General features: G+C 35.5%; 1 protein-coding gene across 3 annotated transcripts; it reads left to right on the top strand.

The window, feature by feature from the left end:
* The first annotated feature begins 325 nt into the window (after nucleotides 1-325).
* Nucleotides 326-22,688, top strand: LOC125673490 (putative ferric-chelate reductase 1 homolog). 3 transcript variants are annotated; one of them, XM_048910082.2, is made up of 16 exons: nucleotides 326-501; nucleotides 8,159-8,344; nucleotides 10,408-10,550; nucleotides 10,639-10,727; nucleotides 11,248-11,407; nucleotides 11,914-12,099; nucleotides 12,186-12,281; nucleotides 12,453-12,609; nucleotides 14,890-15,003; nucleotides 15,267-15,382; nucleotides 16,029-16,115; nucleotides 16,200-16,274; nucleotides 16,448-16,547; nucleotides 20,560-20,700; nucleotides 20,787-20,863; nucleotides 20,988-22,688. In XM_048910082.2, exons 2-16 carry the CDS (start codon nucleotides 8,164-8,166, stop codon nucleotides 21,078-21,080), a joined length of 1,815 nt encoding a protein of 604 aa, XP_048766039.2. In that variant the 5' UTR covers nucleotides 326-501; nucleotides 8,159-8,163; the 3' UTR covers nucleotides 21,081-22,688. The 3 variants fall into 3 exon arrangements, with proteins under 3 accessions (XP_048766039.2, XP_056016298.1, XP_048766038.2); XM_056160323.1 differs by lacking the exon at nucleotides 326-501 and adding an exon at nucleotides 7,480-8,057; XM_048910081.2 differs by lacking the exon at nucleotides 326-501 and having other exon boundaries at nucleotides 7,480-8,344.
* The last annotated feature ends 4,326 nt before the right edge of the window (nucleotides 22,689-27,014 follow it).

Here is a 27,014-nt window from a genome sequence, read left to right as displayed (position 1 = left end):
GTATGTGCATCGCTTCGTCGCCCGAAATACCTTGAACACAAAGTCTATTTTTAAGTTAACCTTGTGGATTCATTAAAGGCATTCAACCGCACTATGAAAAACATCAATGGACTTGGTCTCGTGACACATGACCAAAACAGTTTTATTACCATAGAGGAAGTGTTATATAATGCCTAATATTGCTTTATCTCTCTTTTTTATCCCTCTCTCTTCTCTCTCTATCTACATGTGTATTTCTCTCTATCTTTTTCTTTCTTACTTAGTTATATAAAATATGTAATTCTGTCATCTTACTTTTAAGTCATATGATGAACTATTGTTTATTCGGGCGTGAAGGACAGTTTAACAGGTTATGCAATTAAATATGAATTCTATATATACATGTCGATCCATTAAGCGCTTCATTAAGGTTATGCATGTGCAACGGATACATGTATTCGATCCAGGTCTGGGGGAGGTGATACTCCGGGGATTTGGAATTTATCTTGCATTATTCACCAGGTGAGAGAAAAAGAAACCATGTTTTTGTTATGTAAACTTACTCTATTTTAATTCTGCTTTGACTTATTTTCAAAAGTAAATATATCAATATATGATCTAATTTGAAAGGAAGAAGTATGGGATATTAACATTAAATTTTTGTTCAAGATATTCTGCAAAGGAAAATATCTGTTATGTTTAAAATTCATTAAAGTACTATATCTGAATATTTACGAGAAATTGTTCCGAATATTTCAAACTATAATACCCGCACTAAAGATCGATGTAATATCCTCGAATGCTGATAGAAAGTATTTAGAAGGTCATGTACTACATGTAGATGCTGTTTAAAAATGGAATTTATTAAATTAAAATTCAAGAGCGAGGTCTGCTCAATTAATGTTTCATAAGACCGTATCTCCAAAGGTTTCAAAACCACCACCATATTTTTCATTTGGTTTATCTTAAACGAATATAATTTTTACTAAGCGAAGACACAACTGCTTAATTATGATTCATTCATTCAGAGGAACATGTACATGTAATATTATAGATAACCCTCTTCGTTCTTAAGATTGATTGATTGAATATTGTTAAACGTCCTTCTCGAGAATATTTCACTCATACGGGGACGTCCCCATTGCCGGTGAAGGGCTGCAAAATTTAAATAATAAAATGATACCATATCTATATAGCACCCTTTTCATACACTATGTACGCTCAAAGGTGCTTTACAATGCATATATACCTTACAATAGAATGTTATACACATAATACATAGAAAATAAATAAAACGTTAAAAAGCAATTATATAAAAGGCGTTATCACATGTAAACAGTCTGTAGCTGTACCTATCCTGATTGTACATATAAAACATGAAAACACAAGATACCATAATATGCTAGATGAGAATAAAATCAGTTTCAGGGCGTATTAAAATAATAATAATGAAATACACACACACACACACACACACACACACACTTAGCATATAATGTCTCAGTTTTAATAAAAAAAAATTTATATAAAACATCACAAAATGGTACTCGAAAACTAAGACACACAGTCAAAACAAATAAGATAATCTTAATGCACTGAAACAGCAAACACTAATGACTGAAATGAGAGAAACTAGTCCTGGAAAACTTGATGGAAAAAATGTGTTTTCAGTGACGCACACAGTGTTCTACAGTTCCTTACATGTTCTGGAAGGGCATTTCACAGTTTTGGAGCTGTTGTTCTGAAACACCGATCCCCGTACGTAACAGTTCGACTTTTTGGAACAACTAGAGTGCCCGATTGTTTTATAGACCTAAGATTTCGGGTAGGCTTATATACCTCTAGTAATCGTTTGATATAAGTTGGACACTCATCAGGCTTTGTAAGTATAAGTAAGTGTCTTATATTGTGTCCTATACTGTACAGGTAACCAGTGTAGTTCTCTTAGTATTTAGGCCTTTGCTCGGTGCTTATGGTCACTGAGCAGGAAGGGATCTTTATCGTGCCACACCTGCTGTTACACGGGGCCTCTGTTTTGAGGTATCATCCGAAGGGCCGCCCCATTTATTCGCATCTTACGCTCTTACGACAAGCAAGGGGTTACCGAGGACCTAATCTAACCCGGGTCCCCACGAAATTCGTTCTTGCGAAAAAAAGAGAATGTATGTCATCTTTGTTGTTGTTCTCAAAATCAGAAATGAAACCCGCAGGTTCAAATTGTCTACGTGTTGCAAGCTAAATCCGTAAAAATTGTACCACTGTGCGTATGCATTAGCTACAATGTACCATAATCTCGGCTGAGATTCGGCTTGGCTGAATATTTGGACTGACGCCTTCACCGAATCTCGTAGCGGTCCTTCATAATTCATATCTGGAAATTTACTTCCAGCTTCAGCCGGTTCTAGCAATTAAGGTGCACTTAGTTGACACTGCTGTTCGCTTCAAATAAGTTCGTTGACTATTAAATCAAATCTGTATCACTATTAATGCTGCATTACTTATCGTCTAAGTATGTAAATTCCATAAGATAAAACGATCACTTTTTACGTTCAAATGAAGACTTCAATGGCGCAATATTTTATCTCCCGAAATTGAAGAGTTCCTATTGTTTGTTTTTTGAATTAGCAAGTAGGTACTGTATTTGGAGATACAATGTATCAGTAACTAGATAAAACAGACTATTAAGGGACTCCTCAATTTCAGGAGATAAAATATTGTGCCATGGAAGTCTTCCTTTGAACAGAAAATTTAGTAACTATTTTCATTTTGGGATTTTTATACCTCGACAGCAAGCAATGCACAATTGATAGTAATATATATGTAGAGTTAGTTTAACAGTTAAATCACTTATTTTAAGAGAACAGCAACGTCAACTCTGTGCACATCAATTGCTAGAACCGGCTGAAGCTGAAAAGTAAATTTTCAGACATTAATTATGAAGGATTGCTCCGAGATTCGGTAAAGGCGTCAGTCCAAATATTCAGCCAGGGCGAATCTCAGCCGAGATTACAATGTACCACTGTCCATATACATTAGATTCAATGTACCACTGTACGTGTGTATTAGTTACAATATACCACTGTACGTATGTATTATTACAATATACCACTGTACGTATGTACTAGTTACAATGTACCACTGTACGTATGTATTAGTTACAATGTACCACTGTACGTATGTATTAGTTACAATATATCACTGTACGTATGTATTATTTACAATATACCACTGTACGTATGTGTTAGTTACAATATACCACTGTACATTGTATGTATGTATTAGTTACAATATTTCACTGTACGTATGTATTAGTTACAATGTACCACTGTACGTATGTATTATTTACAATATATCACTGTACGTATGTATTAGTTACAATATACCACTGTACGTATGTATTAGTTACAATATACCACTGTACATTGTACATATGTATTAGTTACAATATACCACTGTACGTATGTATTAGTTACAAGGTACCACTGTACGTATGTATTATTTACAATGTACCACTGTACGTATATATTAGTTACAATATACCACTGTACATATGTATTAGTTACAATATACCACTGTAGGTATGTATTAGTTACAAGGTACCACTGTACGTATGTATTATTTACAATGTACCACTGTACATATGTATTAGTTACAATATACCACTGTATGTATGTATTAGTTACAATGTACCACTGTACGTATGTATTATTTACAATATATCACTGTACGTATGTATTAGTTACAATGTACCACTGTACGTATGTATTAGTTACAATATATCACTGTACGTATGTATTAGTTACAATGTACCACTGTACGTATGTATTACTCACAATATACCACTGTACGTATGTATTAGTTACAATGTACCACTGTACGTATGTATTAGTTACAATATACCACTGTACGTATGTATTAGTTACAATGTACCACTGTACGTATGTATTACTTACAATATATCACTGTACGTATGTATTAGTTACAATGTACCACTGTACGTATGTATTACTTACAATATATCACTGTACGTATGTATTAGTTACAATGTATCACTGTACGTATGTATTAGTTACAATATACCACTGTACGTATGTATTAGTTACAATGTACCACTGTACGTATGTATTAGTTACAATATACCACTGTACGTATGTATTAGTTACAATGTACCACTGTACGTATGTATTACTTACAATATATCACTGTACGTATGTATTAGTTACAAGGTACCACTGTACGTATGTATTATTTACAATGTACCACTGTACGTATGTATTAGTTACAATGTATCACTGTACGTATGTATTAGTTACAATATACCACTGTACGTATGTATTAGTTACAATGTACCACTGTACGTATGTATTAGTTACAATATACCACTGTACGTATGTATTAGTTACAATGTACCACTGTACGTATGTATTAGTTACAATATACCACTGTACGTATGTATTAGTTACAATGTACCACTGTACGTATGTATTAGTTACAATGTACCACTGTACGTATGTATTAGTTACAATGTACCACTGTACGTATGTATTACTTACAATATATCACTGTACGTATGTATTATTTACAATGTACCACTGTACGTGAAACACTATGCACCTGATTGTGGCTTTATCATTGTTTCATGACCTTGAACTCAAGCTAAATTTTGACTTTTCAGTTGTCTAAACATTAAGACAAAGGCAGTCAAAAAAGTAGGGCAGAATGTTCCCGATTTATAGACAACATATTTGAGAAATGAATTTCACTTTTGGAAATGCATGAGAGCGTGAACTGCGATGCTTTAGGAAACGCTTCATGAAACTCATGCTGGCGTGAAGCGGTGCTGTTCATACCCTCATGTACATTTGTACTTTCAAAAATGAAAACCAATTCATATCTGCATTCTACTTTCATTTCTGTGGGAATATCCCAGTCGTTAAAATAGTCGCACTATATTTATCAAGATGCATACGAACATTGTTCACATTCATGAGGAAATGGTTTACTTATTATTTCAATGCGCCGGTTTCGAGACACGTCCGAGTTATTTTCGTTTGGAGAACTCTCGTACAGATGTACATAATAAAGCGCGAAACAATCTGTTTACATGCGGGAGTGGGCCAAATCTCTTTATAATAAGCATTCGGGAAGTAATCAAATAAATGGAATTCTTATTATATGACCTTATTTCATTGCTTGTACAGTTTACGTATCATATTCAGGAAATTACTTGTAAATATGACACTGTTTGTATGTTTCCAATTTAATAAAATATCTATTTCGATAGTATTTTGTATTTCCTACATTTACACACTTAAAGAGAAATCACTTTCAATACATTTCATTGTATTCCACACTGACTGTAGGTCCACTTTGTCCCACTTCAGCATTAAAAGTTCCACTAAATGCATCTCCTACACAGAAGAACTCTTATCTTAAAACTGGCGTATTAGTAAAGATATCTAAGGTAAAATGATTGGATTCGAAATAATAGACAGGGACAGCTGATTTTAAGACTTCCTCACTTGATTATACGGATTACACCATTTACCTGATCAAGACACAACGCTCTTAGCGGGTGTGACCGGTCGACAGGGGATGCTTACTCCTCCAAGGCACCTGACTCCACCTCTGGTGTGTCCAGGGGTCCGTGTTTGCCCAACTATATATTTTGTATTACTTATAAGAGTTATGAGATTGATTGCTGTTCGATATCTTCACCGTTATAGGAGTTACGAGATTGATCACTGTTCGTTATCATCACTTTTATAGGAGCTGTGGGATTGATCACTGTTCGTTATCTTCACTTTTATAGGAGTTTTGAGATGATAACTGTTCTTTATCTTCACCTTTATAGGAGTTATGAGATTGATCCCTGTTCTTTATCTTCACCTTTATAGGAGTCATGAGATTGATCACTGTTCGTTATCTTCACCTTTCATACAAGGGACGGAAATGTAATTTTGGGTTTTGTTAAAGTAATTCCACCCCCCTGTGATGTCATCAGATTTTGTAAAATCAATGATTTATTTAGATTTATGCATGATAGGAATATGTTTTGTTGGAGTCTTTTCCGATAGGTTTTGTAAAATATCTTAATACACTATCTTAAAAGTATTAGTTATAGATGAATAATCAATGATAAGTTTTAAAATATTGAATCCAAGGACAATAACTCTGTTTTTATTGATTTCTCTATCAAGTCTATTATGCGATATATTTCCTTTATTTTTTACAGACATTTTGTATATTTTTGTGAAGATACAGTTTCATGAAATTGTTATGAATACTGTCATATTGTCATAACCAGTTTGTATGAAATTTTGATAACGTTGTTTAAAGAAAATTTTAATTTTCTGACGGTGATATATGATTCTGTTTATGTACGTCTCGCATCTTAAAACGTATGATGACCTATGTATTTTCTTTGATAATTTGTTAGTTTTAACGCTAATAAATGGAAATAAATACACTTTTAAAACTTGTGTAAGACAAAACTGCGAGGATGGAGTTACCTTAAGTTATAAGCTTACTATCTTTTAGTTTCATAAAAGGTGAATACAAACGATTTCTAATAGTGCGATATCCTTTTTAAAATTGAATTAAACGTTGTTCAAGAATCACATTAATCTGTCTGGCTGCAATATATCAGCTACAATGTAAACACGTGGGATGAAAACGAAAACTCACGGCCTTCCGGTTCTGAAACGAACGCACTACCACTGAGCTACATGTACCGCAATCAGTTTTGACATCGACGTTTTCCGAACAGGAAGAATACTCTAAACAATTTACGAACGAATCAAAGAGCCCTAAGAGAACAACGTTATTTTTTGCCATCATATACACTTCCGTTCGTGGTGACGTTTGTTTAGAATTTGTTTAGCACTCGTTGCTCTCGTCCAAATAGTATCAACCTACATATATCACAATAACACGTTGTTGATACGTACACAAGGATCATCACCGCGTCAAGTTTAGTGTGATGATCCGCGCCCGTTAACGAAACGTGATCGAGGCCTTCACTCATTTACTGTACATAGTGATAATTTCAATACGTGCATCCACCAGCATTCAAAAGTCCTACCCAAACCACCATCAAAACAGTGGTGGATCTAACCCTCGTTACAACCCTCTAGAGCCGCCATTGCATAATTCATCGATTCTGTTGAAGGGAGAGGGGCCTGGGTACGATGAAAAGACACAGTCCATATAAGTCCCGCGCCGACTAGAATTCATCACGTGAATGTTGCCGAACTGGATTACGTATTTTGCCAGATTGGATTTTGTAAGTTTCCAGACTGGATTACGTTTTTCTGCTGGTGGTTTCAAAATTCAATTTTCTTTTCTCAATTTTTATCGTGACATTTTAAACAATATTTATCGTGGTTTTATAGAATATAAGCCTACATGCACAGAGAAGGGGGGGGGGGTCATATTTCAGACAATATTTACAGAAAAATAAGCTTTAAATTGGGATGTTTGGACTAAATCATTTTACATGTACTTCGTTAATGGGTTTTCTCCCCGGTAAACACGATGCCTTTGTGATTTCCAGATCATGCACTGCATCAGTGTTTTGCGTACCTCAGTGTCTGTGTCTCGTTGACCAGCGTTATCGATAGTACACTAGTACTTAAACAACCTACTACTCTGTACACTTTTACTTACAAATGTATATTCTGCATTCAGTTCACCTGTAATTATGCTTGTGACTGCATTCTTAAATGATAACAACTGTAAACAAAAGGTGTATTATATAGGTGAGATTAGAATATATATGCAATTCAGTCAGGAGAACGGATTGTACTGTAAGAAAACAATGTTTATACGTATATATTTGGTGCACGCTTTTCTTTCTATTTTTTTTTTTTAATTTTCCTATTCCAATTAATGTTGGAGTTAAATGAAGTTGATTATGATTTGTCATTGTTTACCCTGTACTTAAGTCAGATACACGTGACAAACTTATCATGTGATAGAACTCGTGGATTACTGCTTGGATAATCTTTAAATTTGAGTTGATAAAATTGTGCAAGTATTAGAATAGCTGGGCCTCTCATTCACGTTGGTTGTCAATAGTAAGTGTGTACAGATATTTGATTTTGACTTGTACGTCTGCACGAAATGAATGCATCGTTTATAAATATTTTATTTGATATTCTAATCCTTCATTTTTCAGCCAGAATGATCGTCGTCTACTTAGGTTTGGTGTTTCTCTGTGGTTGCTATGGATATCCTTCTGGAGCTCCTGATTCTGCCTGCAACTCCATGACACCCAACCATGGTGTTGGTCCCCAAAATACGTCACCGCCTTACGTCATTAAACTGTCTTCTTCCAATTTCACTGCAGAAGAAAATCTTACAAGTATGTATTGCAAAGTATTTCGGAGGACGGTTGGTTGGTGGTATAATGTTTTAAAACTTCCCTCTCGAGAATATGTCATTGATATGGGGACGTCATTATTGTTGGTGAAGGGCTGTAAAATTTAGGCCTATGTTTGGCGCTTATGGTCTTTGAGCAGAGAGGGATCTTTGTCGTGCCACACCTGCTGTGGCACGGGACCTTGGTTTTTGCGGTCTCTTTCGAAGGACCGCCCCATCTAGTCGCCTCTTATGACAAGCAAGCGGTACTGAGGACCTATTCTTACCCGGACCCCCACAGGATTAGAGGGGACCGAAAATGTCTGAAATGTCATTGTTCTGTACGAATGAGGTTAGGTGAAATTAATTTTAGAACATGTTATTCAAATTGTAAGTTTCTAATATGTGAATTATTTTTAAAATACAAATGCACTTATATCTGTATTCCGGTGACTTGTCATGCAAACTCACGTTATAAAGTCCAAACAACAGAGTGGATAGTGCACTGAACAAATAGATTTAATTTCCCAGGAGACTGGACTTTATCAATCACTTCCAATTAAGATAACTCATCACACCAATTGTTTTTAATGGCTCGTTAAAAGACCTCTTATAAAGAATGATTTCACCAACAAAAGAGTAATACAAGCTCTTTTCCCGGAAGGATAAAAAGGTACTATGTTTGCAAATATGATACTCTAAAGTTCAAGTTTCGCTGTGATTTGATGCATAATATGAATATCTAAAAAAAAAAACCACATACCTAAACGACTCAGATTCTAATTCTAATTCTTTAAATTAAAAAATATTTATGAAAATTGAAAACATAAATTATTTGGTAATATTTTTTAAACCTATGGATAAAATCTTTACAAAACATGTCAGTTAGAAAAAAGATATATCAGAGAAATATATTTTAAAAAGAAATTGAAATGAAATTGTCAAAATTCAGAAATATTACGAATTTTCAAATTTGAACCAAGCCCGATCGGAATAAAAAAGGAGTCATAGAGAGCATTGTAATCGGAAAACTGCATTCCCTTGATGTAAAATAGTTGACAAATTAAACGACTTTACAAAGGAAACTAATTTCTTGATGAACAGTGCATACAATGGGCAACAATATGATTATTTTAGTCATTTCTATCAATTTTGATCGGGATCGGTACTTTTTTCTCCAGTTTGAATATAGTGATTATATCTGGAATTTGGTCATTTCGTTTCAATTTCTTTTTTAAATATATTTCTTCGATGTATCTCTTTTCTAACTGACATGTTTTGTGAAGATTTTATCTGTAGGTTTAAAAAATATTAACGAATAGCGTTTTCAATTTTCCTTTTGTTTTTTACTAAAATATTATAAGGTTTAGAATCTATATCTGAGTCTTTTAGGCATGTTTTATTAGATATTCAAATCATGTACCAAATAACAGCGACATTTGGACTCTAGAATATCTTATTTGATAATAAAAGACCTTTTTCATCATTCCGGGATGAATAATAAAAAAAAAGCATATAAAATACTTGAGAGCTTGTATCATTCTTTCGATGGTGAAATCATACTTCATAAGAGATATTTTAACGAGCCATTAAATAAAATTTTGGTGTAATGAGCTACCTTAAGTAAGTATATTCAAGATTTTGCCAAACCACTGACTGGATTTTACGGTTTTTGTTATTTTGATAATGAGAGCTGTACAAAGCGCAGCGGACTAATCCAGAGAAGATTTTTGCAAGTGCTTCATTAGTTTTCTCTTCATCTCTTTTACATGTACCATGAAACATTTTTCACAGAAATTCATCCAACATTATACCGCATATCATATGATTTTCCTTTATGAATTTGTATGGTATATTAATCCCCCCCCCCGATTACTATCTACTAGAACTGCATTTTTTAAGTAAACAGGGTAAATTTGAACATTTTCAATTTTACAATATTTTTGTACATATCCTCTACTTTCTATCCATATCAGATTTCTTTGGGTGTCATTCCTCCCTTAAATTTACATAAAAAGATTTCCCTTACACTAATTTTTACACTCTCTATATGCCTTCTCTTTTCAGTAACAATCACATCCGGCGACAATCAGAATGGGACGACTTTTGACGGGTTCCTGATAGAGGTTTTCACAAACCTGTCAGATACCATTAGGTTTTCGGGAGGTGAATTTACTGTACCGAGCAATGCTCATCAGACCTGTAGTGGTGTAAGTCGAACGTGGCTATATTTTGAAGACTCTTACATAATCTCATGTTTAGATATATATAGAAATATGTTCTCTCCGTTATTTGCAGGGCGCAACGCATTCTGATCCAAAGCCAAAATCGTCTATCAGTCTCTCCTGGAAACCTACTTCAACATTTAGTGGAACAGTGAAGTTCAGGTAAGGCTCGGCGGTCATTTTCACAAACAAATCTTACGACTAAGATTTTTAAAAAAAACTGTCTCTGCCTTACATTCAACCAAGTGCAACTGTGCCCCGGGGAAGAATGTCCATTTTCACAATGTATACACTTAGCTTTGTTCATTCAGAGATACAATATATCATGAGTGAAGAATTATAAAATATTTTCTGCTGTTTAAAATTTTCCGTAAGATATTTTGTGAAAAGGACCACTGGTTTAAAACCAACACTATACTACACGTACTATTAAACTGATCAGGAATTGTCGAACACATAAAAACCTGCGGGGGATATTCTACGTCCATAAACGCTGATAGTCTTACGCCCTAAAGTACCGTAAACCCGAACATAAATTTGACGGATTTGCGTCTACATGGTATATCATGAATTGTTCAGTGGATAAAATTTTTGTGAACTCATTTTTGTTTATTCACACAGTGTATCTGTACATGTATACTGATGTAGTGTTTGTTTTGATGAATCTGTGTCCCTGTTGTAGAGCTACAGTCGTGCAGACTTACACGACGTTTTGGGAAAACATTGAGTCCCAGTCTTTACACGTTGAGTACATTGTTCCGTCCCCACCCCCTGGTAATACCACTGACGTCACCACCAATCCGCCCCACATCACCACGTCACTCTCTTCGGGCACCACACAGGTATGAATGTAAACATGTCTTTGAAACATTCAAAATGCATACCAATAATCTTATACTTACATATACTGTAAAACAACTTTTATTCGCGAAAATTTCGCGAGAACCTCATCGTCGCAAATATTTGTCTTCGCGAACCAGTCCTTCAATGTCTATCATTTGCTCGAAAAAGACTCGATCGCGTGAATTACTCGCCACAAACCAGTTTACCACAGATGAATCGCGAAATAAAATAGCCGCGAATAAATTGTTGGTTTACAGTATGTTCAGAGAGAAAGGAAGGATAGAGTAGACATTCACATGACGTACACCTGAAGATGGATGTCAAATATCCAGAAAGGGCTTGTGATTCGTGAATGTACTAGTATTCAATATATGTTTGAACTGAACACATGTGTATGTATCCTTTTCTTTTTATATAACTATTGTTACTGTATGAGATCATCTCTTTTTTTTTTATCATACATGTATAAGTAGTGTTCAAAAGACACCGCTCCTATCCATTCCAGACGCCTTCCGACATGCCTCGTTGTGAGAAAGGCTTTGGTTGTTTCAAATCCTGCTCCGGTGACGCGTGTGACGCAGTGGTTTTGTGGAGAAGACATGAAAACGTGGTGGACTTCAGAATCATGTCACGCCCAACAAATCCAGACCACAGATGGGTGGCGATAGGACTCTCCCCGAATGGAAAAATGGTCTGTGCTTTCCTCTCTAACATGCTGTTGTGTGTTTGTGTGTAGTGTTTAGAAGAAGAAAGAAAGAAATGTGTATATACTTTCAGGCAAGAACAAGTGTTGTGATGTGCCTATACGACAATACAATATTCAGTGTTATAGAGGGTATCAATAATGGCTACTCGTTCTCTCCATTGCCAAACGTAAGATTTTATTTTTAGTTTATGAATCGTTCTGTGAATGGTTGTATTCAAATACGAACTACGTCATCATGACACAATATTACAAAGCATTATCTAAAACGATATCAGATGTATCTTAGAGAAATCTCTTAGATGTTTTGTAACTAGATGTCTCTATGTATCCGTTTTCAGACCACGCTTGGGTTACTAAACATGACTGCAAGTATCGTGGATACAGTTATGACATGCTCGTTTTCGCGCCAAATTAACGTAACTGGAGATTTGGGAGACGTGTACAGTCTCTCACGAAAATATTATCTCTTACTGGGAAACGGCCCTATCAGAAGTGGTAAGTAATATTAAACTTGTTCTAAAATACAAATTTCTCTGTTGTACATTACTGCTAACCAAAACTTCCAATCCCTTCTCATAACTCTTGAATAACGAAGATGCTGTTAGTATAACACATCCGTAGAATCAACAAAGTTTCCGAATCTGTAAGCATCGTCTTATATGTACGCACCTGGCCAAAAGTTAGGGACCGACACACTTTTTAATAAATATGCTTTAATCTTATTATTAGAGAAAATCCATTTACACGTGTAATAAAGTTCTCATAACATCTGCAATTTTGAATACAGGTATTTAAAGATATTTATTCTGATATAATTTTTATAAAAATGAAGTTACTGAAAGGTTAGTTTCATGAGTAGAATAAGAAAACAAAATGTTTTACTCTCATAATCGGTACACATTGTACACACATATATAAACGCTCTACCCATTCATTGTTCAACAGAAACCTCACACGGAGTATCATAACCATGGATTCTGTAAAATATTTGGAAAATTAACGAAAAATAAATAAATAAATTTATGAATCTAAAAATACATTATCAACAGTCTTTTGTTACGACCCCCACCTACCCCCACCTCCCAATAGAGACGTTTTGTTACGACTGTCCCTCTAGTAGAGATCAGTCCCCTATTGATAGAGACTTTCTAACAACATTCCCCAAATAGATACTTTTTGTTGTTTGCTATTGAAGGAATTCAATGCAGAATTCAAAAACAAATCAAACGAATAGGGTGGTCTTTTTAACCAATGACAGCTTCTGTTCTACCACTGTTCGTTATCCTCAACCTTTTAATTAACCAAAATTAAAACTGGAACGGAAGTGCATATGCAGGTGATAATGGATATTGCTACATAAATATGGGAAGCTGACGATGGAGAAGCTGAAATCATTCCATATATGTCATAAAGTTGAGTTGTTGGTTTGCGTTAACATGCATGTTAAAAAAAATATTCAAATATGAAGCAGGTGTGGAAGACTCTATGGTGTCTTTCATTTCGACTTCACAGGGATACATCAAATCGACATAAGAATGAAAATTATTATTGTTGTTATATAAAACGTCGTCGATTTATCTAAATGTCGAGATTAAAGCCACAGGAAGAGGTATTCCTTCTCACGTAGACGCCCCTACTTCCTAGTGACCAAGGTCAACCTTTGTACAATTTGATGATGACTCTTCTATAGTTCTTCTATACATGTCAATAAATCCAAGATTCAATTCGAAAAAACTTTACGGAATACGGGACATTGGAACTATACAATTTTAGAACTCTTAAGAAAAATGAGTTAGGAAACTTATGCGTCAGTTGGGAAACTCTTGTATACAAATTAGTGATTCATTTCTGATACAAAAATATTTGAAGATTTTTCAGATTGTCGCAAGCGAATACCTTAGTGCTAAAACACGAGGTATTAGATTAAATTCCTGGTGGGTTAGTCGCAGATGACGACGCAAAAAAAAAAATCAAATCACAATACCATATATTTACATTCACTGGATCTTTTCTCTTATATTACTTTTGAAATTGACACTGCTTTTATCTGCGACAATGAATGCATGCTTGCTGCAAAACTAGTTCGATCCGGCGTTTAGTACCACCTCTGCCTGTGTAATCATTACCAAATATGGAGCATCATCAAAGTGAACGTAGCGAATGGGTCAATCATATAATATTTAAGTACTTAAATCTAGTTTATATTCTAAACGATGCATAAAAATATAATATCATGAACAACAAAATGTCTTTCTTTGTTGTTTCATCACGGGTTATGCAAATTTTTCTGCAATGCTAGCTACTTTCATCACCCGATGAAACAAAAAAGAATTATTTCTTCTGCTGTGTGTGGATATTTATTCAGCTTGTGAGATTTTCTCGAGTCATTATAACAATTCCGACATTACTTTTATGCATCAATCTCCAGTCACCTACGTGTAGCCACGCCCCCACTTTTGCCACACACACCCTTTTCTTGACATGTGGCGTACTTTTCGCGTTATTATCACATGCAAAGATGAAATAATTAACTTGTCACTTTTTTATGGTAGCAGTGAAGGGTAGTGGAAATGCAAGATTTTTTCTCTGTTTGCTCCCCCTTCCTACCCCTTTACTTTAAAAAATACGCTACGTGCCTGAACTCACTATATGTGATAGTTAAATGAAAAGTTGCCCTAACGCAGTAAATGAGATCTCGTTGGACATACTAAATATCAAAACCGCGAGGGAATTAAAGACGAAATATAATGATTTCGATCTTACGTATTTTGACAGGGAAACCTAAGCGACACGAACATACACCTGTTGTCAGTGCAGCTAAAGTGGACTTCCTTTTGAATCAAGATGTCGGGGCCGGCGATGAGTCCATGTTGATGTACAAATTACACGGTAACCATTAAGCAATTAGTTTCTCTCAAATCTTAGTCAAATTAAGAGAAATCCGTATCAATCAATTATAAGTGTCACCACACGATACTTCCTTATCTTTAAAATGTTAAGTAAATTGTTTTTAAGGCGTTTCATGGAATGTCAATAACGGTTTTCTTAATTAATGTCGGAGAAATATGACATAGACATATATATTACCTATCTCACATTGACCTTTAAAAATGTTACAATGCAGTACCTAAAAATTTGAAATACTTTTTTAGGCAGCCTGATGATTTTTGCGTGGATTCTTTTGTCCAGTCTGGGTATAATTATTGCGCGCTACTATAAGTCAAACTGGAAGGGATCGATGCCTTGCGGAGTCAAAGTCTGGTTCGCTGTGAGTTATCCAATCACATTTTGGCCTTAATGTTGTTTATTAAAGCTGGTTTTCGTTACGTACTACACTGTTCTACAAAGCTCCATATATCTACCTCTAAACATGCCTTGATTTTGTTACCCCCCTCCCCCAAAATTTTTCCCTAATGTAAAAACTGCAATGATCACAAACTTACTTATATAAAAAACGCGAATACCAAATGAAAGTGAAAAATAAACTGTGTACTGTAATCTGTTTTCTTGTTGCGGGCGCTCGTGAAATGTTTACAGAAGCGCTTGTGATACACATTTCATCTAATTTTAGATTCACATAAACGCTTGTGATACACATTTCATCTAATTGTAGATTTACAAAAACGCTTGTAATTACACATTTCATCTAATTTCATATTCACAGAAACGCTTGTAATACACATTTCATCTGATTTCAGATTCACATAAACGCTTGTAATACACATGTCATCTTATTTCAGATTCACAGAAACGCTTGTGATACACATATAATCTGATTTCGGATTCACAAAAACGCTTGTAATACACATTTCATTTGATTGCAGATTCACAGAAACGCTTGTGATACATGTACACATATCATCTGATTTCGGATTCACAGTAACACTTGTATTACACATTTCATTTGATTTCAGATTCACAGAATACTTATGTCGTCGGTGTTTCTTATCACGGGACTTGCCTTTGCCATTATATTCATAAAAGTCGGAACTCTTCTCCAGGTACATGTATACTCGATTTTATCAGATGTCGAGAACTACACGTTAGTGATGATGAAATTTTATACAGATCTTTTATCTTCTCAGATGACTGATGGAAGTGTATACCTGAAATACCATCCAATTCTCGGGATCACAGTCATGGCACTAAGCCTGGTGAACGTATGTACCATATTACGTCACTATGTTTCTGTTATAATATTTCAAATAACCGAGGTCATGTCACATGATCAAATTCATTATGACGGTCTCGGGGAAGTATCGTGCATTCTATTCAAACTTCGGGATTTCTGTTGTCATGTATGTTGAAAGCCCCCACTCCGTCTCTTTTACAGCCAGTGATGGCTCTATTCCGCTGTAAACCGGGACACAAATACCGACACGTATTTCACTATTCACATATGTTCGTGGGGATGTCAGCACAAATTTTAGCAGGTATGTATATTTAACGTCAACTAGTGTAGATTGCTTGGAAATGCAATCCGATTAAATTATACCGAGCGAAGCTCGGACGGGCCGAAGGCCCGTCCGCGAAGCAAGGCTCTAAAGGTAACACATATGTAAAAGAAAAAAGTCAAAATCAGCAAAAGAAAAAGAGATAATCTCTATATACGTTCACTGAAATTTTCGTGATCCATATGGGCGCCGCCATTTATTTTTTCATTACCCGCTTCAACAGTTATTCGTGTTTTATTTTGAATGCCAATAATAGAAGACTCTGACGTGCAATTCTAATTTAAACACTCAGTTTGTTCAAAGTGAATAGTATAATTATCATTGTAACAGGTTTTAGCAAATAAATACATATAAAACCGTAATACGACTAAATAGATGAACGAGTTCATGAGTTTCTTTGAATAAGATCACGGTTACTTTTTTACCATTTTGAATTCATTGGTTAATTTTGTTTAGTTTTAACGGCCTTTTTCATTGCATACGGAATGTATTATTGTTGTTTATAATTGTTTGCTTTGAAAAAGAGAAAAAAATCGAGGCTAAATGTGACGTCACGATGCACCGTTTACGTCGCCTTGCGTTTTATTTCCCGCGTTCAATGAATAGACGGATCCCGTAAAACTATTGTCCCCATATAAACCCCTTTAATACTTAGATGTTACTGGGTGTTTAGCGTAAGGAAAATTTCATTCAAAATATATATTTTTAAATGAATCATAATCTACCGTACTTAAAGGAATTATGATTACCACTTGGGACACTTCAATGACCATTACATTCTTCGCTCGGTCCAACGGTCATACCGTATACATATTATGTTAGATCCGCTCGCATATATGCGGAATTTGTTAGGGGTTTAACATATAATCTTTATTAGATTGGTTATGATTTCAAAGTAAAATTCAAAAAATGTATACTGGCACACTGAATTTGACTACGCATAACTCCGTTTACTTGATCAAGATATAGTGCTCACGGCGGGTGTGACCGGTTGACAGGGGATACTTACTCCTCCTAGGCACCTGATCCCACCTCTGTTGTGTCCAGGGGTCCGTGTTTGCCCAACTCTCTATTTTGTATTGGTTATATGAATTATGAGATTGATCACTGTTTGTTATCTTCACCTTTCATACCGCATTTACCAAAGTCATTGCACATTTCAAAGTGGTATCAACAGACATTCTTTGTTGCATCTACAGTATGCGATTTGATCTATCTGATTCGTCTATATTCGCCTGGTAACATTGCCCAATAGTTCTATATTATGAGTATACTCCCCGTAGTGGAATACTCATAATATTGCCCGATTGTTGCGTATTATGGCTAAGCTCGCCTCGGTGGATATCTAGTAATATTGCCCGATAATTCTATATCATGATTATACTCCCCTTAGTGGAATACTCATAATATTGCCCGATTGTTATATATCATGACTAAGCTCGCCTCACTGGAGAACTAGTAATATTGCCCGATAGTTGTCTAATATGAGAATACTCGTATCGTCAATCATATTGTCTATGTCTGTCCGTCATTCCATGTTCTGGACTACAACTTTTTGAAGGAAATACAATGATCTGATTCAATCAGTCTCAAATGAACACTGAATATTTACTACCAATATTTACACCATGTATGAGTAACTGCTCCAAGACGCGCAAATATACAAGTTCACGCGAAAATATGTACCACTTACTAAAAAATGTGTTACACATGAATAATCCTCAAAGGCCTTATCTACAACTATAAACACAGTTGTGATAAACAATCATTGATAGTCTTAAAGTACATACGATGTCGAAGCCAATAGTATCTGAGAGGTACAATATTCAACTAGTCAGGAGGGTGAGGTCAATATTGTACTACAAGTGTAGCTAAAGTCTCGTATTGACGTAGAAATGGCTGCAATAATGTAACCCTCTTTTTTTTATTCTGACATTTTCGAGAGAGGGCTACAATTTCATAGAATCGCGGTAATGGTGCAAAATATTTTTATAAATAACCTATGAAGATATCCGTGCATTTCCCTCTAATGTTGTTCACACTAAAAAGAGTATAGCGTTGCGCTTGGGCAATGTCCAATAAAGGTGGTTTTTTTTTTTTTTTTTTTTTTTTTTTTTTTTTTTTAATATAATGTACAGCATGCAAAATTCTTCGTCTGCTCCGCCTTGCTTGTTATCGCGAGATCTCGTAGGTTGATCTACTGAATTCCTAAACTTTGACAATCTAATTTACTCGAGCCATTCCGACAAAGAAACGAAAATCATACGGTGGCAGAAAAAAAATAAACTCTGCTGGTTTTTTTTTTAACTCTATATAAAATTTAAACCGACGAAATCGCTTTCTCCTCCGTACTCATCCATTGATGTAAACCCTACTTGATATGGGCATATGCAATTATCTTGACAACCGGAAGTACATCAAATATGGCACACTGTAATATGAATCGAGAAATTGATATACATGTATGGAAATTTGTTAAAAACGGTAGAATAGAGTCTCACAAATCGTAAGTTGCCGGTTGTAAATTCATATATAGACTTAAAAACATAGAATATAATTTCATTTACGTAAAGAAAACCAGCAAACGTTTAGAATCCCTCCCACGTCTGCACCATTACTGAGATCCTAAGGAGTCGTAGCCCCCCCCCCCCTCCCCCAAAAATTGGAGAGGGCTATATTTTTGCTGCTAGTTTAGAAAATAAGAAGATAACGAACAACGATCAATATCATATGTCAATAATTGTTTCATCATATGACTGAATATTTCAAAACATCGATACTGGCTACTAGAGCTTACGAAGTGATACCTGGTCGGCCATCTTTGTATACAGCAATCCTGCAACACAGTCCTGTTCTAGGCTAGGGACACGAGTGTTTGTTTACTACACATATATGACTAAATAATTCAAAACATCAAAACACGTAGAACTTTCTGAATCATACCTGATCGATTATCTTGATGTCAAACTCGGTATTACTGTTTATATATGATTCAACCAATGCTGTACTACGTTTCTTGGTAGAAAACGTTCAAAGTCCTTTAATTTACACATTGATTAAAGTGCAACATAGTCAAATTTTCTTTAATTAAGTGGTATAAATGATAATCAAATTTGTCATTCCTAATTCATTTTTGGCCCGATGTTGGAGAAATCACACATTACATTCACCTCGAAGGCACATGCCGGTGAATATAATGTCTTTTTGCAAGGCTGTTCGATTTCAACCAATTGGAAAACATGGAAATTATTATCCCATCATATATTAATATTACATGCAATTGTGGACAAAATAAGACAGGTGTGGGAGGATGTGTGAATGTAAAGCAAACGGCGTCAGATCGTGAGATCGAATGATTGTGTTTTTTGGTTTTTTTTTTTATTAACAGACAACGTGTAAAAATAGAAAATCACGTGTTCGAAAGATTGATTGATTGAATATTGTTTAACGTCCAACTCAAGAATATTTCACTCATATGGAGACGTCACCACTGCCGATGTAGGGCTGCAAAATGTAGGCCTATGATCGGTGCTTTTGGCCATTGAGCAGGGAGGGGTCTTTATCGTGCCACACGTGCTGTGACACGGGACCTTGGTTTTTGCGGTCTCATCCGAAGGACCGCCCCATTTAGTCGCTTCTTACAACAAGCAAGGGGGTACTAAGGACCTATTCTAACCCGGGTCCCCACGGGGTTTATCAACCTGCAATAGATACATTTATGGTTGATACGGAATGCTGGACACAAATCAGTCTTGACGTACCCTATATAAACGTCATTTGCACAAGGTCGGTGGCATTGTCTTTATGTTTCACAAGCTCATGCCTGACCAAAGATTGCTTCCTGTTCCTTAACCAAAGTTAATTGTAGATTCTTCTATCCTCATTTCACGCCTATGCAAAATGCTATTTGATAAACAAATCAGGCCAAATCTTGCTCGTAGACATTTTCATAGTGCCATTTGTATATGTTATCATGTTTTTCCTTTTTCAGCTACCACAATATATTTCGGAGTGAATCTGGAAAAATCAAATACACCCGTTGAAGCCTCATATGTCGTCATAGCTTACGCTACTACATACGCCCTCATAGAATTTATATTAGAATGTGAAAAACAGTACAGAAAGAGCTACGGTAATGATTTCTAACAATTCACGCACTTTTTCAAGAACTCTGTTTATAGATGATCATTTTGACTTGGAAATCGATGCTATTTTTAGAGGATGACATAGAAAAGCAATATATTCTCAAATCAGCTGTGACTGAATATTCACCGCAAGCGCAATCGCACACTGAGGTAGGTTAATATAAATTATATGAAAGGTATCAATATTTTGTCATTCAGCTAATGTCGAAACCGTGTACTGAAATGGAAACATTCCTTGTATTATTTCATCGATTATGATTGCTGTTGTTTACAGGGAAACTCTTTCAAACAGTCGATTCTGGTACTTCATTTCCTGTGTATGACGTCATACTCTGCGGTACTCATATATATGGTGGCAACAGCGTAGCATCATAGAGAGAGAGAGAGAGAGAGAGAGAGAGAGAGAGAGAGAGCATGCGTTCATATCAATATTTGTGTTCTTTTTGTTTTTTTGCTTTGTTTTGTAAAAGTCATTTGAGATATTTTCTTGTTGGTTCAATATTTCATGCCATACAATGTATGATGGACAAATCGCCAATGTAGCCATTTTAGTTTTGGTGTTATGTGCTTGTTAGCCTTTATTAGAATTTTTACACGTGTGTTTGAAGGTGCTACTTTTTTGGTCACCTGAGTTCAGTCAAAAGACCTATTGCTATTGATCTGCTTCCATCTGTTGACGTGTGTAGTCCATTAATAACGACATTTTAAACTTCTTTTTGATAACTACCATTCCAATACTTTTCAAATTTGGTATGAAGCATCTTTGGGACAAGGGGGACATAAATTGTAATTTTCAGGACTCCTGTACCCAGGGACCTTAGTGGTGTGGCAAAATATTTTGGCACTGTACAGTAGTCTGTATAGAAATCTTATAATTACAATGATGAAAAGGTCAATTTCTAAGAAAACATCTTTTTATGACTTTGAAAACGTTTTTGAAATATTATCTTTCAAATGCTAAGTTGGAATAATTGATGAAAAATCCATGATCACTTTAATTCTACGTTGGTTGCGTCATTAAATGTGATCACCTGAATTTTCTTTAACTCTTTACTACTGGCAAATGCAATTTACCTGTCTATGTACATGTATGATTAGGTTGGTAGGTTTGTTGGTTGTATATTGTTTAACGTCCCAAACTCAAGAATTTTTTCACTCATATGGAGACGTCACAACTGCCAGTGAAGGGCTGCAAAATTTAGGCCTATGCTCGGCACTTATGGCCTTTGAGCAGGGAGGGATCTTTATCGTACCACGTGACATGAGGTCTCGTTTTGGTGGTATCATCGGAAGGACCACCCCATTTAGTCGCCTGCATACAACAAGCAAGGGGTACTGAGGACCTATTCTAACCCGGATCCCCACAGGACCATGTATGGTTAGAAATTATGCTATATTTAAAGGTTCAAATCATGGAATATGTGAATATACCTCTCAGCATTAGGCCTATACTTATATAGACGTATAAAAGCATTTTATGATCGATATTCTGTACAGATTTTGTACAATCTAATCAAAGTTAGATCCTATGATTCGCTCATCTACTATCGCTACACATAGGATGATCCTATGTGGAGCAATAGTAGATGAACGGATCATAGGATCTAATTTTAATTAGATCGAGATTTTGTACCACATTTTGCAAACTTTACAGATTTCACACTAAAATCACGCCATTGTAAAGGCATTTTACACAATTGTGATTGAAATATTATCACAGGTATGTTTATACCGGTGTGCTGCTGCTGAATATTAGAATTTAGCTTACAAACGTATTATAGATTTTGTAGCCCTCAGGGCTAATGATACTTTTAACTAACGCTCAGGTAATTGATGTAACTTGTGAGTCTGGTGTTTAAATAGCTGAGGGCTTGAGTGGGTGTTGTGTTGTGTATAGCTACTGTAGGTGTGATAGAATTCTGTGCACGTTACAATATCATTCTGAATAAAACACTAGGAAATTTTCCATTTTAACATATTTTGTATATATTTTTTATTTTGAAAATGTCGTGTACTGCATTATGTGTACATTCAATCTGACTAAAGTACAGACCTATATTAAATACCTATATATATACACATGTAATATAGGTCTGTGCTTTAGTCAGATTGCATGTACATTGACACTGTTAGTTACACATTTAATTAGTGACATGGTGTGAAAAGAAAACCCGCGGTATCTGGAAGAAGCCTCGCCCGATACGAGTTTTCTTTTCTTTTTCCGTATCAGGTCACTAACTAACTGTATTATAACAAATTTATCACGTTGGAAACCTCTAACTGTATATGTGGGGGTCTGTATCATACAACTTATCGCTTCGCCAATTTTGTCACAACCCGACAATAAATTACTCGCTCAATACGGATTTTTCTCGCTTTATACCTTTTTCTTCTTCACGGCGTCATGTGACCAAGATCTGACCAATTAGATTTCAACAATTTTATCTGAGGCGTGATAGTCTATGCTATTTTTAATTTGCTGATACGGGTTAGAAGAATTGTACCGCAAGAAGTTTTGAAGGGGAAAAAATATAATGTAAAAGAATTATATAATCCGTACCTCAAAGATGTTAATCTAAATTATATATATACTGCTTCATTAAAATTTTCATAAAGTGGTTCACTAAAAGCGAGTTATTGTTTATGATATCGACTTTCGGAGAAATCTTCGCCTATCTTCTCGTCAAAGGTATTCCACGTGGAATCAAACTCTGTTTCAAGTTATCTAAGAAGCCATCGAAAGAAACTAGATATCAAGAACATTTCCTAAATGATTGGCGAGACTATACATACAAACAGTATATATGGGTTCTGATGCGATTGCGCATTAAACAAGCCCGGCCAGTTGACTTGAATGATGCAATTAGGCATGCCATTGAATTCGATACATTCAATGCAGCTGACCGACGTTTTACTGAGAGCAAAGGTTATCAGAGGGAGGTGAAACCAGAGGAAAAGGAGGACCAAGGAGATACTATTGCTTCCCTCCTGGAAGCAGTCCAGGATATCAAAAAGGAGATGCAATCTGTGAAGATAAGAATAGAGATAACAGAATTCTCCTGACTTTTCAGTGGTTGTGCTTAACGGTACATAGTTGAATATATAGTTGTTTAAAAAAAGAGAGAAAGGAATGCTTTGTAAATAGCTTTGAAATTGTTCGTTCTGTCGTTTATTAAACCTTTGTCTAAAATAGAAGAATTGTTTAGTTTCCAAGTTGTACATGTGGGACGCACGTCATCGGAGGCATGGGTAGTGTAATGATTCCGGATATTTGAGGTACGACCATGCGGAGTTCTCAATTAGTCACTGTTTACATCACGTGATCTCATTTGTGGTATAATACTGAGACTCCGCAGTCGTCTGTGTCATTGTTGCTAGCGTTCAGCAGAGGAAGGAATAAGAAAACTTTAAGTTTGTAAATTAAATAAAGTACAATTCCTTGTCTGTTCTTACAGTTAGAGAGTGAATTTGGAAGGCCATCAGAAGTCTGGCCTGCCACGAAGAGGTTGACCTCCAGTAAAGAGGCTAGCCATAGTTTGATTTTGGTGTCGTCCGCATTGGCTGAACAGACCGTCGTCCAGGCCGCTATACTCATTGTCCGTCCTGATTAAGGCATCCTACAGTGAGTGTAGTGATTGAAAGGCTACCACATATACTGTCCGTCCTGAATAAGGCGTCCTACAGTATATGGGGTAATCCGAGGGCGACTGGGCTCTACATTTTGTTAAGTTAGCATTACCAGTTTATCGTTGCTTGACTCATTGATATAATGATTATCTGTTTGATTATAATTAACCTAGATAAGGTTAGGACATATTTGTATATTTTGGCAGTCCACTAAAATCATACCAATTAGTTTAAATTAGTTATTGTTGAATACCCCCAAAAGTCTGGAATTGACCAGGTACGATCCTAGCATTTAATGTAAATACGTTATAATTGCATCGCTGAACCGCGTGAAATAAACACATGGTATCAGATGACGGGTGGTGTGGCCACCCTAAACACGTGACTGAACTCTCACGAGACGAGAAGTATTCACATGCATCAAGACTATTTCATGTCAGTTCTGCAATGATATTACCTTTAAAATAAGGAATGAGTGAGACTAGGAATATTTAACGAATTTCTGGACAATATAATCTTTATATAGATGATAATGTATGTATCGAGATATAATATGAAATGAAGCAGCGTGTATGTATACATTGTACATGTATACTCGTCAGCTAATGTAAATCAAATGAATTCTAAAACACGTGTAATACGTATCTAGTTTGTCTATACACATATTCAGTATTTTATCATATTCAATTATACATAATTATGGTCAAATGTCTATCTTTCTGTTTGTCTCTATCTATCTATATTTTATCTATCTACCTACCTATCTGTCTATCAATCAATCTATCTATATTTGTATATATTCTACATACATAAATTTAAATTTACAATTCGTTTGTAGAGTAAGACACGAGATACAACTCTTCGTTTAAGGGTGACAGGTCTTCTGTGGGCTGTTAGACTCCTGATTACCAGCCATTTGAAAAAACAACATGGGGATAAAATAAAACGATTCTCTAACACTCCCAGCACACCCTATACGCTGTGGAGACTGGAATTAACTATTAAACACAAAATTAATCATCGAAATCAGTGTAGGAATGTTCATTCACATGTTGTGGAGTCTTCTATCCTCATTTCACGCCTAATTTACATTTCGTCTTCCGCTCAGACATAGAGATAAAGCGTGTCCTTCTTCTGATTGTTTGATGCTGAATGAACGACTGGAGACGAAACAGTTTCTCTGACGGTTTCCTGTATTTATCATCTATTACAGAGAAACCGTTTCAGACTGTCAATTCCCTGCGAATGCTGGCACATTGATTGATCTTTTGACCTTTGAAGCAGACAGCAAGTATTATAAGGCTGACCAAAAAATCAAAGACCCATTCTCTCTATTTTGTATCCACAACATTCAATGAATCTCGCCTTAGTCTAATAGTATAACGTTTTGATTTAGAAATCAACTGGCAGCTAGTTATCTCCGTAGCAATTATGAAGAGAAAAATATCTAGCGACTTTATAGTGCGTCAACAAATCTGTTACATTATATATAGCAAAGTTTGTAAACTTAACCTTTGGCGTTTTGACAAATGTCGGTTGGTTGGTTGAATATTGCTTAACGTCCCTCTCGAGAATTTTTTCACTCATATGGAGACGTCACCACTGCCGGTGAAGGGCTGCAAAATTTAGGCCTATGCTCGGCGCTTATGGCCTTTGAGCAGGGAGGGATCTTTATCGTGTCACACCTGCTGTGACACGGGGCTTCGGTTTTTAATGTCGGAAGTCTCAACTCAATGGAGATGGTCCAAGATTAGAATATTGTGCAGTTACTGCAGTAGCGACTTTTAATCAATGTTAGTCTATTCAAACAATAAATTTTAGAATTTCAAGGCAAAGAAATTACTTTGTCATTATAACGCATGCTGCAAGATCAGCAACCTATGTAAAATCAAATTATATAAATTTGAATAGAAAATCTGAAGATATTTTAAAAGTACACTAAAAAAACCCTCCAACTTTCAAAAGCTTGATTTAAAATTGTTTATGGTTCTTCCATTTTCAGAGATAAACAATACTTTATCAGTGATTGGCTATGAGAATTGAGACTGCAAAAATTCACTAGACATATGATATTTTGATTTTATTTAAGTTTATTTCTCATGATAAGAAATCAATTTACTCCTTCCTGATCGACGCCATAATGAAATTCTAAGTCTTCCGTTTCACGCGGGAGGATGAGGAGGCCTTAAGGAGGTATGCTACACCAGAGAAATTTGATATGGATGAAAAGTGGAGGATATGTACAACAATAGTTTGAAGTTGAAAATTTTCAAATTTACTTTATCTTGTCAAAAAATACAGCTTTAGTAGAAGATGGACTGAATTTTTTTTTTAGACCCCTGCTGGACTCGAACCTGCGACCTACAGTTCACCAATCGGTATGCTAACCTACTGAGCTACTCGCCTAGGTATTCAAATTGAAAAGGAAAAGTCATATATTGCTGATATTAATTTTTTCCTCCATGTTTTTAAAAGAAGTCAACAATTATGGCGATGTAGAGTGCCTCCTTAATTAAACGAGTGCAGGTGCCCTACTAGGAGTTAAGCATGATACGTCCTCTGGAGAAAGATTGTGGTATTTGTGGAGTTTGTAAAGACCCACCGTTATTGTTAATATTTTATGAGAATTTTGTTGCATTGATATACTGGTCCGTGGAGATGGAGATGTGCCTTT

This window comes from Ostrea edulis, chromosome 3 (genome assembly GCF_947568905.1).
Source record: "Ostrea edulis chromosome 3, xbOstEdul1.1, whole genome shotgun sequence".
NCBI lineage: Eukaryota > Metazoa > Mollusca > Bivalvia > Ostreida > Ostreidae > Ostrea > Ostrea edulis.
Note: the sequence above shows the minus strand (reverse complement) of the source record. Positions and strands in the feature narration are given on the sequence as shown.

Coding starts and splice junctions, on each gene's coding strand:
- LOC125673490 (XM_048910081.2), top strand. CDS start 8,104: ATGAATGCATCGTTTATAAATATTTTATTTGATATTCTAATCCTTCAT. Junction 12,100..12,185: donor TCTCCCCGAATGGAAAAATG/GTCTGTGCTTTC, acceptor ATATACTTTCAG/GCAAGAACAAGTGTTGTGAT. Junction 20,701..20,786: donor ACAGTACAGAAAGAGCTACG/GTAATGATTTCT, acceptor TGCTATTTTTAG/AGGATGACATAGAAAAGCAA.